This window comes from Archocentrus centrarchus, chromosome 17 (assembly GCF_007364275.1).
Source record: "Archocentrus centrarchus isolate MPI-CPG fArcCen1 chromosome 17, fArcCen1, whole genome shotgun sequence".
NCBI lineage: Eukaryota > Metazoa > Chordata > Actinopteri > Cichliformes > Cichlidae > Archocentrus > Archocentrus centrarchus.
Window position 1 is genome coordinate 13905850 of NC_044362.1, and position 18733 is coordinate 13924582.

The following is an 18733-nucleotide window of genomic DNA, read 5'->3' on the forward strand; positions in this document are numbered from 1 at the left end:
TATATATATATATATATATATATATATATATATATATATATATATATATATAATCCAGGGTTTTCCAAGCTCAAAACTAAATGTAAACATTGATAAACTATATTGTCTTCCAGAATATCTTTGCTTTGTCTTTTTATCTTCATCTTAAATTCATGACTAAAACTTTCTTCAAAGATAATAATCATCTGCTCCTAGGAGAACCCATTAAATGCCTATTATGGGAAACCCGTGTATTTTTATTCCCATTCAGTGCATGTAGAACAGAGTCCACTGGTTTAATAAGATACCATTTCTCCTAAACACACACACACACACACACACACACACACACACACACACACACACACACACACACACACACACACACACACACACACACACAGAACAAATGTGTTCTTTACCTCGCTCAGTTTTCATTTCAGTGTCATTTCACATTTCTTGGAACCTCCCAAACATGTGTTGTCCTGCTCTGCCCTCAGCTGGTGGAGGACTGCTGCAGCATCCCGAAGCGGCCTGCTTTGTTCACGGTGGGTCGATATTTCAGAGGTGGAGGGATTACACATGAAAACCAAATTTCATGACACATGGAAGAGAGGTGATATAAGGCAGAACGCATTCAATTTTGGAGCAGATCAGGATTTTTTGTAAAATTGGCTTTGACACGCAATGCACTTTCCAACAGCCCACAGAGAGCTGCTAACCCTCATTCACCGACACACCCAGAAGCAGCTGCATGCTAAGATACAGATAAATACAACCAAACAACAAACTGAAAGCATTTTAACATTTCTTTGTATCCTCTGCAACACATTCTCTAATGCATATTAGATTTATGATAGATTCGGATGGTTTTTCTCATCCAGATCAGGGGTCTAAGGACAGAGGGTGCTGTACGTTGTAAAGACCCTGAACTCCCCTCCATCCTCAGCTATACCTTCTTATTTTTTACAAGGTCCTAAGACAAACCAGTGATTTTAAACAACATAAAGACAGATTAATGATTTGACAATTTGTCAGCCAACAATTGGCTCCTTAGGTTGATTGTAGAGAAATGAAACAGACCCTGTAGTTAAACAGATGAACTGACAGTGAAATTCTGGGCCAAAACAAATGTTTAAAATAACAATTTGGCCAGTACGCACTATAACAAATTATATTTTATTTTATTTTAGCATGTATCTTCGTTAGAAAAAAAAGTAACAGTGTAAACAGTTTAAAAGTCCAAAAAGCTGGCTAAAATTAGTATTAAGACCTAAAAAAAAATGTAATTTCTATTGTTAAATTCTGTTTTAAGTTACTTCCTAATAACATATTTAAAAGTATTATTTTTTTTCTTTAATTACACACACACACACACGTACACACACATCATGGCTGTTTATGGATAACATGGCACGGATCCACGGACATGTGATATGTGACGGGCTGCTGAGCTGCAGCGCCCCCTGCCGTCGTAGCCACTGACCGGCACCGCTCCACGGCAGCCGCAGCCGCAGCAGCAGCGCCACTCCTGTCTCCACCGGGACTGCCTGTCCTCAGAGGCAGTGACCACAGCAATAACCCGTCGCACACAAAGACCGACGACCTGCAGACAATATGGTGAGTGAAACTATAGCCTTACGTGTACTGACGATGCCTTTAACGTATTTGTAGAGGGTGAAAAACACGCTGTCAGCCGCCGCACCGAATAACGGTCATGTATAGCTCTAACTGCGCGCTGCCGCAGCCGCACTGGACCCTGTCAGGTGCGCGAAATGGATGCCGATGCCTGGTGGTGTTATGTGATCGGGATGAGGGCTGTGTTTGTGCGCCGTTATAACATGCGCAGCAGCCGGCTGATAAAGCAGGGCTTTGGCCTTCAGTGGACGGGCCGCTCTGCGCTCACTGTGACGTACACTGCAAAGCCTCTAAGATCAGCCTGCTCCGGTATGAATATCATGTTAATATAGCTGCCGACAGAGGGAAGGCACATGGCCCTGGCATGTCTAATGTAAAATGTGATCAGCTCTGTTTGTGGAAAAATGTGGATTTCCATTTGATTAGAAGCGACTGCGTCATTCCGTTTTGTTTAAGAAGCCATGGAAATGTGTTATTACATATAGGCAGACAGCACTACGTCACTGTCAGAGAGCTGCGCTGCATTTCATGCGAGTGTTCGCAGCAGTGGGTGATATAAAATGAATTGTTTTCACCAAATGAAGCATTGGCTGTGTCAATTCATTTCCATATCCAGTGTGATATTTCTGAAATGGTTATTTGGATAAATAAATTTCCTCTGAATAATACTGGATCTTGTTTTCTTCTTATTTTTCTTTCATACAATATTCAAGTATATAATAAAAGGCCTACTAAAGCCCACAGAGACCTATGGTGATAGTTTTATATAGTCATACAACCCACTGCTAGAGAAACTGAAAATGGTCTCATTTCCATCCTATTTTGTGATCTTAGAGGAGTGCTCCTCTTCATATGTTACATATTAAATATCAGACTTAGTGGCTAACCCTCATGTGTGTGAATTGAGAAACATAAAGTGCATATGTTGGTCTCCCATTGGAAGTCTTTTTGTCACTTTGTCATCTGAAATTTAATATAATTTTTAGTTAAGGTCTAAAATCAAGAGACTGTTTTCTTGTGATTGTGGTACATTGCGTTCACCCCCACTCAGTTGCCACATGTGAATGGTGACTCAGTAATTCCTGATATGCCGCCTGGTTAGAAACCATAAGGTAAAGTCTTTAAACGGCGTCCACTCTCCTTCCTCCTAGATTCAGTTTCAAACATGTCTTTCTTTTTATAACTCAGCTTGGAGCGCCCAGGGAGAACTGGTAGTGGACAGAAATAGATGCATATGATGAATAAAATGAACCTGTGCTAGTTGGAAATGGATGACTGTAACCCCAAACCCCCACCCATTCTAAACCACCAACCCTCCCTCCAGGTGAACTTCACGGTAGATCAGATCCGTGCCATCATGGACAAAAAGTCCAACATCAGAAACATGTCTGTGATCGCCCACGTGGATCATGGGAAGTCCACGCTGACCGACTCGCTGGTGTCCAAGGCCGGGATCATTGCTTCGTCCCGTGCCGGAGAGACTCGCTTCACAGACACGCGCAAAGACGAGCAGGAGCGCTGTATCACCATCAAATCAACGTATGTGCTTTCTGTTTGTTGCAGTACCTATTAAAGAGCCTGAAAGTGTTGCTTGAAATCCTAACAATTTATCCAAAATACTAACTCAGCAACAATACTGGTTACATTTAAATAGTTTTATTAAGCATTCAGCCTCCCAAATTCACCTTACCTGCCTGATCAGGACTGGATGGGTGTGGTTTGAGATTCATTAGGTAACAATAAACAGAACATAGCCTCTGGTTCTGAAATGTGAAGCTAATTGCCTTTAAATCTGCTTCTTTTCTAATGGCCAGCAGGGGGCGACTTCTTTGGTTCCATAAAGATGTTTGAGAAAATAACAATTTTCCTGATGAGTTTGTGGCCTCATTCATAAACATAAGTCTTATTTTATGCATTATGATGTTCCTTTTGTAAATAATTGTCCCATTTAGAGTGAAAAAAGAAGATAACTCAGGATATAGTTTAGAGCGTGGTTGACAAGTTATTTGTCACGGCAGCGTGATCATCTTTTATTTACAGTCTGTGGCATGGACTAATAATGTGACCTAATCAGTACTGTTCTATCTTTGGCAGGAAATATTGGCTATGTGTAATAACTCATCAATCATAGTAAGACCTTGACTCAGAAGGAAGGCTTTTGGGTCCTTCAGTTTTCAGACCCGCCTGATGTGTTCTTTCATTTCATTTAGTTTAGCTTTGATTAGTTTAGTTGTTGGTTAGTTGTAGTTTTCTCTTTTAGCTGTTTTAGGCTCTTTTATTAGAGGATGAAGTGACTCAGAGTGCAGTTTTGAGGTGTATTTACATAAATCATTAAATGTGTTTGAATTGAAGATGTAGGTGCTGAGTTAATAGCTCCAGGGTTTTTTTTTTTTAATGTTCCCTTACTTTCTCACTACTTTCAGGGCCATCTCCATGTATTATGAGCTTGGAGAGAACGACTTGGCGTTTATCAAGCAGAGCAAAGACGGAAACGGCTTCCTTATCAACTTGATCGATTCCCCGGGTCACGTTGATTTCTCCTCTGAGGTCACTGCCGCCCTTAGAGTAACTGATGGAGCCCTGGTGGTGGTGGACTGTGTCTCAGGTAATTAGATGGCATAAAACGCACTTACCTTTTTTGTCCTCACACACACACACATGCACCGAGGTTTACCTGTTTTTTTTCTCTGACAGGTGTGTGTGTGCAAACTGAGACTGTACTGCGGCAGGCCATCGCTGAGCGTATAAAGCCAGTTCTCATGATGAACAAGATGGACCGGGCCCTGCTTGAGCTGCAGCTGGAGCCAGATGAGCTCTACCAGACCTTTCAGCGCATTGTGGAGAATGTTAACGTCATTATCTCCACCTATGGAGAAGATGAGGGAGGGCCAATGGGGAACATCATGGTAAATACACACTGATGCTACTAAAATACCTTAGAAACCTTTACATAAATATGTGATTACAATGAATACTATCATTTTTTTTCATCAGATTGACCCTGTGGTTGGTACAGTTGGCTTTGGCTCTGGCCTTCATGGATGGGCTTTCACCTTGAAGCAGTTTGCTGAGATGTATGTGGCTAAGTTTGCTGCTAAAGGAGTTGCGCAGTTGGGACCAGCAGATAGGTGTAAGAAAGTGGAGGACATGATGAAGAAACTGTGGGGAGACAGGTGAACACGAGTGCACATACGGAGAGTTGTTCATGTAAAAACAGCATGTTAACAGTGACTTGCAGTGACTCTGCTTTCTAAATGTTAAAATTTAAAAATTTAGCAAGCATCTATTAATTCATACAAAACAATAGGCAACAAGTGATATTTGAATAACATATTTTTATACAATAATTTCTTTGCTTTTTCCAGATATTTTGATCCAAGCGCCGGCAAATTCAGTAAGACCGCCATTGGCCCTGATGGTCAGAAATTACCTCGAACTTTTTGCCAGCTTGTTTTGGATCCCATCTTTAAGGTGAATGTACTGAACACATTGCAATAAATCTACAAGCTTTTATTTTTTTTATGGTGTAATATTGTTAAAAAATTTAAGACCATGGTGCAAGACTGCAGCTGGTAAGAACTTAGACTTACAGTAGAGTCTCAAATGCAACTGAAAAGTTACTGCCTTTGCTTAATGCCTTAATTTCTTGCCCTTTTTGCACTATCCTCTTAGGTGTTTGATGCCATCATGAATTTCAAAAAAGAAGAGACAGCCAAACTTATTGAAAAACTGGATGTCAAACTTGACACAGAGGACAAAGAGAAGGAGGGGAAGCCCCTGCTGAAGGCTGTAATGCGTCGCTGGCTTCCTGCTGGAGAGGCCTTGCTCCAGATGATTACCATCCACCTGCCCTCCCCTGTCACTGCGCAGAAATACCGCTGTGAGCTTCTCTATGAGGGGCCCGGAGACGATGAGGCTGCCATGGGTCAGTTGAAAACGTTCACCCTATTCAGTAAATTCAGTTCAATAAAGAGTATTGGATTATTACTAAGCAGCTTTACAAAATCATCCCTGTTTACTTTGACTTTACTAAATTCGGACCATCTAAACTCTCTTCTCAGGTATTAAGAACTGTGATCCTAAGGCCCCCCTGATGATGTATATTTCCAAGATGGTCCCGACCAGCGACAAGGGTCGTTTCTATGCCTTTGGCCGTGTGTTTTCTGGCTGTGTGTCCACAGGGCTGAAGGTGCGCATCATGGGGCCAAACTTCACCCCTGGCAAGAAGGAAGACCTCTACATCAAACCCATCCAGAGGTGAGCATGTTTATGTACACCACACAGGCCTAAGATAGTAAGAGAAGAGAGAAAATTAGTTCAAAATTTTTGCTTCTCCTCTCTTCTTTTATTCCTTCCCTTTTATTTTATCACCACGTCCATCTAGGACTATTCTGATGATGGGCCGCTATGTGGAGCCTATTGAAGATGTTCCCTGTGGCAACATAGTGGGTCTCGTTGGAGTAGACCAGTTCCTGGTTAAGACTGGAACTATTACCACCTATGAACAGGTAGTGTGTCACTTTTCTTTTCTTATGTATGTATATAGAGTGTGCTCTAGTTTAGATACTGGTGTATGACAAATGAATCATTTGCTATTAATACTGAGTGACTATTTGGTGTGGATTTCCTGGTATAAGAACCTTAAAGCAATTTAGTCTTATAGCTCACTGACTCCATCTGCAGGCCCACAACATGAGGGTGATGAAGTTTAGCGTGAGCCCTGTGGTCCGAGTTGCTGTGGAGGCCAAAAATCCTGCAGATTTGCCCAAGCTAGTGGAGGGCTTGAAGCGCCTGGCCAAGTCAGATCCCATGGTGCAATGCATCATCGAAGAGTCCGGGGAGCACATCATTGCAGGAGCGGGAGAGCTGCACCTGGAGATCTGCCTGAAGGACTTGGAGGAGGACCACGCCTGCATTCCACTGAAGGTGAGGAGAGGAAGTTACTGGCAAGGTGAAGGTGAAGTTACTCCTGCAATGCTAAGTTAAATTAGAAGGATTAGAAGTAGTGATTTATTTATATTAGACAAAAAAAAATATTAGCACAAAATTGCAGAAAATCTATGATAGTTCAGTTGTTTTTGGACACTTACTGATAGATAATTCTTATCTTATGGTCTGTATAATCTGTATAGAGATTCAACACAAAAAAGAAGACGTGCCTGGCCTCACAAAATAAATAAATAAAAAAACAGCCCCACGACAAAACAATGTAAACTTTAAGTTTGAATAAAATTTAAACAGTTGAGCTATAGAAATATTAACCTCCCATACAGCTGAAGGGAGAATAAGCTGTAGAGACCAAAAGGCTTTAAACTTGTTTACTTCTGCCTGAAGTTGAGAATTTAAACATAGTGGTCTGCATAAAGGACAGCATGGATTTTGGACTGGTTTTGAAGCTTCAGCGTTAGCATTTGGTCACTGTTTTGTTTTGTTTTTTAAGCCTAACTTTGAAATGCTAAACATAACAGCTTTACATGGCCTTAGTGATTACGTGGGGCTAGAATTGGTAGGAAAATGAGAAAAGCCTAAGTTTAAAGCTAAAATTTAAAAAATGCAGAGTTTTTTCCCACATTGTTGGAGTACTACTCATACCCTCAATTCTGAACCCTTCTTTTACCTCTTTGTAGAAATCCGACCCAGTGGTGTCTTACAGAGAGACAGTGACAGAAGAATCAGACCAGATGTGTCTGTCGAAGTCCCCCAACAAGCACAATCGTCTCTTCATGAAATCCCGTCCATTCCCCGACGGCCTGGCTGAAGATATCGAGAAAGGGGAGGTCACTGCTCGGCAGGAGCTCAAAGCCCGTGCACGTTACCTCGCTGACAAGTATGAGTGGGAAGTGACAGAAGCCAGGAAGATCTGGTGCTTTGGTCCAGATGGAACTGGGCCCAACCTGCTGATAGACATGACAAAGGGGGTTCAGTACCTCAATGAGATCAAGGACAGCGTAGTGGCCGGTTTCCAGTGGGCAACTAAGGAGGTGGGCGGCAAATGAACTCAGACTCGTGTTACATTTTAAATTTGTGCTTCCACTCTAAAAGCTATTTATACGCTTGTGTTCTTATACACTTGTCCCTGTCGTCATCCTGCAGGGTGCACTGTGTGAGGAGAACATGCGCGCAATTCGCTTTGACATTCATGATGTGACACTGCATGCAGACGCCATTCACCGCGGGGGAGGACAGATTATTCCCACAGCTCGCAGAGTCCTGTATGCCTGCCAGCTCACTGCTCAGCCTCGACTCATGGAGCCGGTGTATCTTGTGGAGATACAGGTTGGTGTTTGGAGTAAAGTGGGGACATGGGCATTGCTTGAATACAGGCTTGTGATATTGTGGAGCTCAATTTTTTTTGTAAGCAAAAAAAAAAAAGACTATAGTAAATATCTGTGGCTGTGCCTCTTGTCCATGCAGTGCCCGGAGCAGGTTGTCGGTGGGATCTATGGCGTTCTGAACAGGAAACGAGGTCACGTCTTTGAGGAATCCCAAGTGATGGGCACTCCCATGTTTGTGGTGAAAGCCTACCTGCCAGTCAATGAATCCTTCGGTGAGTTTCAGTTGATACTGTTTGATGTTTTTTATGGTGGGCTTTAATTCTCTGATTGGAAGGTAAGGCTTCTTGAAACAAAAAGCCTTAGGTGAGAATACAACAAAGGTCTAAAAACTAAAATTATTCTTTAAAAAGTACGTGGAACTGAAGTTTACCGGAAGCCCACACACACAGACCAGTATCTCCTCTTTGACTCCCACCACCCTCTGGAACACAAACTTGGGGTGATCAGGACCCTACAACACCGTGCGGAAAGTGTTCCCTCTAAGGCAGAAGGGAAGCATAAGGAACACACACACATTAAGAAAGCCCTCAAAACATGCAGTTACCCCAACTGGGCCTTCATCAAATCAGCTAAGATGCACAGGAATGAAGGCCAAACACAAACTACAGAGAATGGGAAGGACAAGAGGAACAACATTGTCATCCCATATGTGTCAGGCTTGTCAGAGAAACTCAGAAGAATTTTCTCCAAGCATGACATCTCAGTATACTTCAAACCAAGTCACACCCTAAGACAAAAACTGGTTCATCCCAAGGACAAACCCGCCAAACACAAGATCAGCGATGTAGTGTATGCTGTTCAGTGCAGTGAAGAGTGCTCGGACCTCTACATTGGTGAAACCAAACAGCCTCTTCACAAACGAATGGCACAACATAGAAGAGCCACTTCGACAGGACAAGATTCAGCAGTACATCTGCATCTGAAGGAAAAAGGGCACTCTTTTGAGGATGCCAATGTCCACATTTTGGACAGGGAAAACAGATGGTTTGAAAGAGGAGTGAAAGAAGCCATCTATGTCCACTGTGAACAACCATCATTGAACAGAGGAGGTGGATTACGTCACCAACTTTCCCCCGCTTACAGTGCTGTCCTGAGCTCCCTTCCCAGACGTCTCAACCCCCATTCACACCTTTGTTCCAGTGACCTCAATAGGCCACAGGAAACAATGGAGCGGAGTCCTAAGTTGGTTTCAACTGAAACCACTGATTAAATATGACCCACGCCCCCTTCACACCTGGGCACATGTGTTCAAGCACATGCTCAATAGAGGGTCATAACCACCTCCAGGGGACTACGCCCACAGGGGTTTAAATACCTGGGTCTCTCCACCATTTGGTTGAGAACTGAAGAAGCCTTTCGGATGAGAGGTGAAACGTCTTCAAGAAACAAAAAGAAGTCCAGTCGCCTTTTTCAAGCTCCAGAGACTATATGACCTGGATAACTGAGAATCTACACAGACATACGTGGAACTCTACACTTCAAGGCCATAATATTAGGTACATTCGTTGAGCTGCTCAGTTCATCTAATCACATGGTAGCAACTCAGTGCATTTAGGAATGCAGATATGGTTGAGGCGACCTGCTGAAGTTCAAACTGAGCATCAGAATGGGGAATAAAGGTGATTTAAGTGACTTTGAATGTGGCATGGTTGTTGGTGCCAGACAGGTTGGTCTCAGTATTTCAGAAACTGCTCATCTACTGGGATTTTCCCACTCACCCATCTCTAGGGTTTAAAAATGAGAAAATATCCAGTGAGCAGCAGCTCCCTTGGTGAAAATGCTTTGTTGATATCAGAGGTCAGAGGAGAATGGACAAACTGTTTCAAGCTGATAGGAAGGAAAACTGTGACTCAAATATCCACTCGTTACAGCCAAGGCATGCAGAAGAGCATTTCTGAATGCACAACTCATTGACCCTTAAAGCAAATAGACTACAGCAGCAGAAGACCACACTGGATACCACTCCTGTCAACTAAGAACAGGAAATTGAGGCTTTAGTTCACCAATAAAAGACTGGAAAAACATTGCCTGGTCTGATGAGTCTCAGTTTCTGCTGCGGCATTGAGATGGTGGGGTCAGAATTTGGTGTAAACAACATGAAAGCATGGATCCATCCTTCCTTGTGTCTATGCAGGTGGTGGTGTAATGCGTGGGATATTTTCTTGGCACACTTTGTGCCATTTAGTGCCATCTGAGCATTGTTTAAATCCCACAGCCCACCTGAGAATTGTTGCTGCCCATGTCCATCCCTTCATGACCACAGTGTACCCATCTTCTGATGGCTGCTTCCAGCAGGATAACACACCATGTCACAAAGCTCAGATCATCTCAAACTGGTTTCTTGAACATGACAATGAAGTTCACTGTACTCAAATGGCCTCCAAAGTCAACAGATCTCAATCCAATAGAGCACCTTTGGGATGTGGTGGAATGGGAGATTCACATCATGGATGTGCAGCTGACAAATCTGCAGCTACTGTGTGATTAATTTCTCAACAAACATGTTTAAGGCAGGCCAGATGTAAAGTGGATATGTAGCAATTCAATTTCAGCTGACAGAGCCATTATCTATGAAGCTGCTGCTCTAATTAAAGTAACGTTTTTATCTGTTTTTCTGTCCTCCAGGGTTCACAGCTGACCTGCGCAGTAACACTGGAGGCCAAGCCTTCCCTCAATGTGTATTCGATCACTGGCAGATTCTCCAGGGAGACCCCAGCGATCTTGCCAGCAGACCCTTCCAAGTTATCGCTGAAATTAGGAAACGCAAAGGTCTGAAAGAGGGCATACCTGCCCTCGACAACTATTTGGACAAATTGTAACCACACACCCCGGATTAGAAAATACCAAATCATTCTCTAAACCCTACCCCGTGGGCACTTTCAAATCTTTGCACAGGCTTAAAGATACATTGCTCCAATTGTTTCATCTTTGAGCGCGGAGCAGAAGCAAAGCTTAAGCTTTCGTTGTAGGCTAGTGGAAGCAGCAGTGCTTTTTTTTCCATTTCACAGCTACCGTACACCAAGTGCCTAGGGCAAGGGTTTGGGGGAGTAATTGGATCAAAGCAGCTGTATTATCAATTCCTTGTTTCTTCTATTCCTTCACATCGTCCCCCTTTTCCTTCTACGTATCTGCCAGGATGGGCGTGTACAGTGCACTGTGATGCTGCTGCAATAATGCATATTTAAATGGATCATGGCCAGATTAAACCATGGAAATCACAATAAAAGTGTTATAGAAGTCAAACTCGCTGGAATGGGCGTTTGTTCAGTGGATGTAATGAATAAAAACAACTCATGATGAAAATGTGACTGCTAAAATGTTGTTTTGGTGTAGTGGTTCTCTGATTTATTCTATATTGCCTGCTTTCAGTAGCCAAAAAAGTTCACACCAGTACCATTAACAATAAAAAAAGGATCTAAATTGAATTTTAGTGAATGAAAGACCAGCACGTAATCTGCTTGCTTCCTGTTGGTACCTCAATTCCAAAAGAATGGAGTCCTGTGTGGTGGTAGGTGAACTGTTTCCTTTAGACGAGTCCAGTCAAACATAAAGCACGTGGACCAGAAACCAGCCTCACCAGAGAGATGCTCAGGCCCACCAGATGGCTTTGAAAACTGGAGATGTTTCAAAGTAGGGCATAAATTTTGAACAATTAACTATAATGTCATCAGTTTTATAGTCTTCTTACTAACAAAGATGCAACCCGAGGTCTGTTATACATCAAAGTAAGTAATAGAAATTAATATTAGTAATAGAAAGCAATAGAATTTTTTTCTTTATTGTTAGTATTCATTGAATAACTAAGTTCCCTTTTTTCAGTACAACAAAAATGAAAATAAAAAAATAGAATATAATCTATGAATTCAGAGATAAATGTTATTTAATACTAGAATAATCCAACAGCTTTTAATTGATTTCTTACAGAAGCATTTCTTTATATGTGGAAAAACTACAGGCATATTATTAAAACTGTACCTTTTTTTTTATTATTATTAAGACATCTCAGGGATTGAATGCATAACTTAATCTTCTGTACACCCAAAACGAAGAGAGCAATTTGGAGGTGAGTTTTTTTTTTCTTTTATAGTTTATTAGGCTATAGTTTCTATGGAAGTTTTTTCCCACGACTGAATAGAACATTTTTGCCATCCGTAAGTCAAAGTTTTGAGTGATTTAAAAATTTCAACTTAAACATCTGATAAAATAAAATTGAGCAATTAACTTGAAATTTTGAGATAACTTGAGGCAAAATGCTTTTTTTTCAGTGGCAGAAACAAGCTTGTGTACATTTTCACTGGTGCGGACCACATAATTGGGCTGTACGGCAGCTCGTGATGTCACTGTTTGACACCCCTGCTTTAGACTAAAGGACGTTCTTTCCCTCATTTGCAGTATTTATTCTAAGTTAATCAGCTGCTGCATCCAGCTGAGGGCTCCTATCACAGGACAGTTAAGCGGCAAGTCTGACAGAAGAGAAACCATCTTTTCCCCAAATGTTAAGTTTCTCACCGTCTGAAAGAACTTTCTCCGGGGATGGAGACTTCACACACTTCACACACAAAAAAAAACAATCACTGCAATATTTTTTCTTCACTCTTTAATCGATACTTAATTCAAGTTACATATATAATGTTAATAAATGCCACTTTAATATACAACCCTCTCACTTCCACACCAAGACAGGAAAGCTGTTCCACCCACACTTTTTAAAACAAAGCATAAAAGAAACATATTTGAAGAGTTAGTGTGCATCCATACAACAACCAAATAAACATATGCAAGGCCAAGAAGTGCAAGGTTATCTTGGGTATAGGCAACTACCAAGCAAGGACACAAGATATCACAGGTTGTACTGTATGTAGAAACCCAAAAAAAACAAACAAACAAAAAAAAAAAAACTGCTTACCCTAACCATATTGTTAAGATTAATATGAAGTTTGGTTCAAATTTGCCAAGATTTCATAAAGCCTATGAGGTCTGTCAGTATGTGGAAGTTACAGCTAATGTGGGATTCTAGTCTGTACTAAACAGTAATGAGGATCTTTTCTTGGCAAATCTGATAAACTGTACATTCATACAGTTGCAACTCTCCTCTGTGTTAATGCTGTGGAGTACAGAAAGAGGAATCGTACAGTTTAAGCCTTTATCAATCCACAGCAGCGACACTGATACTGTGAATAATCTGAGAGGCTTCTCCTTCCCTCTCGTTTCTACGTGGAGTCGGTTACCATCAGTTTCAAAGGCTGGCGTCAATATAACACAAAGGGGATAAAGGAAAGCCACTGAGAAAGAGAGAGACATCTCAAATGACGAGCTTTGCCCCATGTAGTGACCTACACCGCCTCCAGGCTGTTTGTCTTCCCATGCGGCCAGCAGTAGTGCACTATATGGAGGGAACAGTATGAAGTCTGACAGATTAGTCCCCAGTACAGCTGCTGAGGTGAGGCCCTGCGCTGGTGTCACGGTTGTCACATTTGATGGAAGATCGTTGCAATGTCTCAGGTGACTATGTGTAGAAGATGACCTCGGGAATCTGTCCATCCTCCACAGAGGTTCCATTGTTGTTGCCCGCTGCGTAGCAGAAGGTGAAACAGGTCTTTGTGCCAGTGGATGATGACTCATGCGTTACCTTTCGCATTCCCTTAGTGCCATAATGAGAATCTGGACCCTGTAAGACAGAAAAGAGGGTGAAGAAATCGTGGGATTATTTAGGAGAAATAAAACACACAATGGGCGCAGAGTGCTGAACAGTGCTTTGCTTATGCTGTACTGCCTCATGTATTAAACATTTTTGACATTACAGACCTTGAGTGTGGCACAGGCAGTGTAGTTGACGTTGGGCAGGATCTCCACCGGCTCTTTGAACATGACTCTGAAGGTGTTTGCTGAGCCATCACAGCTGAAGCCTGTGTCGTTCTGCCCCAGCACTGTGTTACTGTCTGTGTGAATGATCTGGAAAACATACATACCACATACATTACAACAAGATAACAGTCCCCCCCATGTGAGACTGTTCGGTCAGCTTGTCGGCCTGAAGTGTCTGGGGTGGGAATCACAAAAGTAAACAGAGAAAGACGAAGCTGTGCTCTGAACTAATGGATAAAGTGTCCAAGTGCAAGGGAGCCCTCGGTTCATTCTTGGGTTAGTTGCTACAGTTTGTGTACTCTGCTGTATCACAGAATACAAAGTACACCAGGCTACTGGAAGCCATTTAGCTCAAACTTGCAGCATACACCTGGTAGCTGGGTTAGACTGAGGTCAGATCACATTCTCACCACCCCCACCCACACTGGGGTTCATTTGGAACCAGACTGAGGCTATCTCCTATAAAGGGTCTCAGAGTGGGTGTTTTGGTCTGTACACCAAGGGTAGAAACAAACCAGAGTTTGGTTTAAACAGACTATACAGTACAGGCGTGAAAACATCCTTATACAGAATAGGTTTACACAGAATGGGTTTCAGGACCATACCTGTATGTTGACTTGGTAATCTGTGGGTCCATGTATTGATCCATACAGCCCAAAACCAACTACAAATATCCTTCTGTTTACAGAGAACCTGTGAATAAAAATTTTTTTTTAAAATGATGACAGTTTTACAGCTGATGGTATAGCTGTGTGTACAATATACAGTGGCACTGTGTAAACGTGTTCCTCCTTTAGTTTTCCAGTCAGTTTTGCACATCATTAAAGTAGAAGCTGACCACACTGAGGCCACACAGACATCATTAGTATGGGCTTGATTTACATACATTTGATAAACATACATTTACATATACAATACATTTCCAATTATTCCTGTGAAAGTGCATGGCGGCTTTTGATCATATTATAAACTAAGATGTTCACATCAGGCTGTGGAAAAGGAGATTTAAAAATATATTTTTAATGTCTGTTCTTGATTAATTTACTAATATATATATATATATATATATATATATATATATATATATATATATATATATATATATATATATAAATATATATATAAAAACAAGGTTAATAAATTTCAACTGTTGTGGGTATTTGTATCATAGAAATGCATTTATTGGTTAACGAGGATTCATTTTCACTTAATCACTTCATGAGGTGATTACTTCATCTCTTATTATATTTATATACCATGTCATACCTCTACAGCTGAAGTTTTGTATAAGACAGAGTCTGTAATTATAGTTTCGAGCCGCCCTTGACTCACCTTATGCGGTCACTTGTCCCGCTGTAGCCCCAGCGGCTCTCTACCTGCCCAAAACGTGTGATGCTGCACTCCTTCCCGCGGAGGCAGCAGCGAGGGCGGTCAATGAAATCTACATGAGGCTTTGGGTTGACTGTGAAATGCAGGAAGAGACTCACAACCTCTCTGTCAGTCAGGATACTGGACTGTGCTGGACCTAAAGGAGGGGAAAGAAAAAAAAAATGATACAACCCAAAGACACATGTCAAAGACTAAATCACAGGTGTGTGTTTATGAGAGAGGAAAAAAATTATTTTAAAGGACGATTAAAAGTGTTCCCGTTCACCTGCAGCAAACTCCTCGATGGTCATGAGAGGGAAACGGATGAGTGTGAGAGCTTTTCCCAGGACTTTACGTTTGTTCTCAGGCGTGGGCTGCAGCTGCTGCCTGTGTGCCTCAGCCTCAGCCCAACGAACTGCAGCACTAAACAAACGCACCTCCCTCACTCCCAGAGTATCCCTCTCCAACACTGCCACCAGTGTGTCTGGTGAAGAAAAGGATGACAAAAAAAACAAAACAAAAAAAAAAACACAACACACCGTTATTCTGATATACAAAACTTGGATGTAATGGCGCTCACATTCACAGAGACAAATTACCTAGATCTATGTCTGTGAAGCCTTCAGCAGCGAGCGCGTCACCGGTGTTCTTGTCAATATTCTCCAAACAGAGGCTGGCAAGCTGTGGCTCGTCAAACAATCGTGCCTGAAGCGACAAATACTCCACCATTCAAATATATATATATATTTTTTTTTAAAGTACACCAGTAAGTTAAAATTTTAAGCTTAACAGATGCACTTGGCAAGTCTTGTACTGCTGTTAATGTTTAGACACGTGTAATCTGCAGCTCAGCATAAGGGTTTAAACAGTTAACTCCCAATAGTCTGGGCTTGCAATACAATATAACAAGCAGCAAAAAAGAAACAGAACAAAAAAAAAAACCTTATCAATTATGGGTTTTTTGTTTCCCCTCAGAAAATACATTACAGTCAAATGAAGCCAAAAGGTGTAACCACATTTTAGGGGCAGACCTGTGTAAGCAGCATGAAAGCATTGTCTGCTCTGAGGTTCTTCTTCAGGAACTCCACACAATGAGCCTCCAGGGCTGGAACTGCATACTTCTTTGCCGTATAGAGCGTGGTCATCACCGTCTCAGGCCCAATCTGGACTTCATCAGAGTAGAGAAACCTGCAGAAAGATGGCAGATTACACATATTATTGCATTACAGTCACTGTGTCTGTGTATAATATTCAATTATGGTATAATGAATGTACACAGATCAGACACAACATTAACAGCGCCTGCCTAATACTGTGCCACCAAAACAGCTCTGGCCCACTGCCCCTGCCAGCTTCCCTTCTTCTAACATCAACAGATTTATTAGATAAGGTCCACTGATGCAATCCTGATGCTCACATGCCAGCTGTAAGCCTTTGTTAATAGGCAGGAGTCATCACGGGCACTATTCAGCAAGCTGCAATTAATCTTTCTATCATAACCAGCATTAGGATTTTCAGCAATTTATACTACAGCAGTGTTTTGTTTAGGGTTTTTCCCATGAGCATTGGGTATCCATGACCCTGTCACTAACTCACTGCTTGGTAGTATGGGTCCCCAGCACTGCAAAGGCCCGCTAGAGATGCTCTGACCCACTTTTCTAGTTGTCACAATTTCATCCTCCTTTCCAACAAGTCAGCTTCAAGTGCTGACTGCTCCCTTGCAGCCTAACATATCCCAACACCTGAAAGGTGCCATTGCATGGGACCCATCAATGTCATCACCTCACCTGTCAGTGGTTTTAATGTTGTGGCTAATCGGTGTAAATACCACACCCACTTTGAGGACAACGCCGTGTTAAAAGACACGCAGCTCCTTACTTTAGCAAGGCCAGGAAGGCAGCGGGTTCCACATCTGGGAGCTCGATCTCCGTTGATGTGGTCGCCATCCCCCCGTTGAACATGGCATCAAACACTGCACTGCCCACGGCCAGAACAAACCTGACGGCAGCAACAAAGACGGGGATAAAGTCGCTTGCAGAGTCGCCTTTTTTTCAGTGCTCGCGCTGCAGTTAATCCTCTTACCTGTGCGCCGGTATCCTCTGAACTCCCATTCCCTTACCCACTAAAAAATGAACGTCACTGAGCACCTCGTTGTTGAAGAGGAACGCAAACCTCTCTTTGACGGTGCTCTTCGTTGCCTGCCAGTTGTACACTGGCTCTCGGTACACCAGCACGGACGCAGCCGCTGGGGTGGCCGTCGGTGCTGCCGCTTGGGAGGCGTTTGACGCCGCGGTGCTTGCCATGTTGGACGCCGGGGAGGCCATGGCTCCAGCTGCCGCAGCACCTGCCGCAACGGGCTGCTGCAGGGAGTTCTGCGCAGTCGGCGGAGTTCCGGTCGAAACACCGTTGCCGTCTCCCCCTCCAGGCCCAAGCTGAGGGTTGGGCCGCCGCGCGGCTCCCTGCGACCCCCCGGCTGCACCGACCGCTCCGCCGTTGGATGCGGGCATGGAGAAAACACTGTTGCTGGGCTGGCTGTTTCCCAAAGGACCCGGGCCAGAGAAACTAAGGCAAGGAGGCCTGCCGTTGTTGTCTCCAGCAGCCATCTTGAACCCAGAGTAGGCGTAAACAACACACTTCCTCTGTTTATTTATTTCTAGCAGGCTCAACAGTGACATCTGCTTTTTGTTCCCCCCTGGTGTTTATCACGAGAACTGCAAGATTTTCTCTGCACAAGTGGTTATTTTATTTCTTGCATAATACCTCTTTAAAAAAACTGTACAATGAACAATGGGAACAATGCTTTTCACAGACAAGCGTAAAAGGGCTTTACAAAAAACAAAATGCTGTGCAATAATGCAATTAAACAAACACAGAAAACAATCTGAAAGAATATTGAGAAGATGGAATATTTTGGAAGTGAATATCATAACTTCAATACCCCAAGCAATGTATTTGTAAACAAGCAAACATACAGTGGTGTGCAAAAGTCTCAAGCCGCATCTTATTTCTTTATATTTTGCTTCCAAGGACCCAGACTTTTTTGAATGTGTACCTGACAATTTTCAGATCAATGCTGAAATTTGAATGATTCTACAAAGATACCAAAGATAACGCAGTTTTACAGACACAAGATAGTATTTTTACACAAACAAGGTGATTCCCAGAGAGCTTTTAACTGAAAACTTGGCATATCTCAGTATGGTGTGCAGTGTGACCTTAAAAAATTGAGGAAACTGGACAAGTGGAAAACTAAAGAAGGAGTGGCAGGCTTAAAAAAAAAACTATCTACGGCAGATGAACAGTATCTGAAAGTCACGTTCTTAAGAAATAGGGGAAAAAAAATCCAGCAAAGACCTGACACATGACCTGGAGATGCATCTGGCCCTTCAGTTGATCCATCTGCTGTTTACTGAAGCTTCATCAGAAATGGTCTCAGTGGAAGGGTGGCTGTCAAGAAGCCACACTTCCACTGAGACCATTTCAGGTGGAGAAACAGAAATTTGGATCACAGAATACACTGATTATCACAGGACATGGCAAGGAGGTGA

General features: G+C 42.5%; 2 protein-coding genes across 3 annotated transcripts; one reads left to right on the forward strand and one right to left on the reverse strand.

Moving 5' to 3' along the window:
- The first annotated feature begins 1462 nt into the window (after positions 1–1462).
- Positions 1463–11255, forward strand: eef2b (eukaryotic translation elongation factor 2b). 2 transcript variants are annotated; one of them, XM_030751454.1, is made up of 14 exons: positions 1463–1599; positions 2942–3156; positions 4041–4222; positions 4312–4523; positions 4612–4790; positions 4983–5088; positions 5290–5542; positions 5679–5874; positions 6002–6125; positions 6301–6543; positions 7245–7598; positions 7711–7893; positions 8032–8164; positions 10578–11255. In XM_030751454.1, exons 1-14 carry the CDS (start codon positions 1597–1599, stop codon positions 10769–10771), a joined length of 2577 nt encoding a protein of 858 aa, XP_030607314.1. In that variant the 5' UTR covers positions 1463–1596; the 3' UTR covers positions 10772–11255. The 2 variants fall into 2 exon arrangements, with proteins under 2 accessions (XP_030607314.1, XP_030607315.1); XM_030751455.1 differs by having other exon boundaries at positions 4612–4691; positions 10578–10771.
- A 1293-nt stretch (positions 11256–12548) lies between these two features.
- LOC115796328 (BTB/POZ domain-containing protein 2-like) lies at positions 12549–17816 on the reverse strand. Its single transcript, XM_030752674.1, has 9 exons — positions 17268–17816; positions 17064–17183; positions 16217–16373; positions 15785–15890; positions 15472–15669; positions 15150–15342; positions 14423–14510; positions 13758–13904; positions 12549–13620 (listed from the first exon to the last, which is right to left on the reverse strand). The coding sequence occupies exons 1-9, from the start codon at positions 17786–17788 to the stop codon at positions 13459–13461; spliced, it is 1692 nt and encodes a 563-aa protein (XP_030608534.1). The 5' UTR covers positions 17789–17816; the 3' UTR covers positions 12549–13458.
- Positions 17817–18733: the final 917 nt, after the last annotated feature.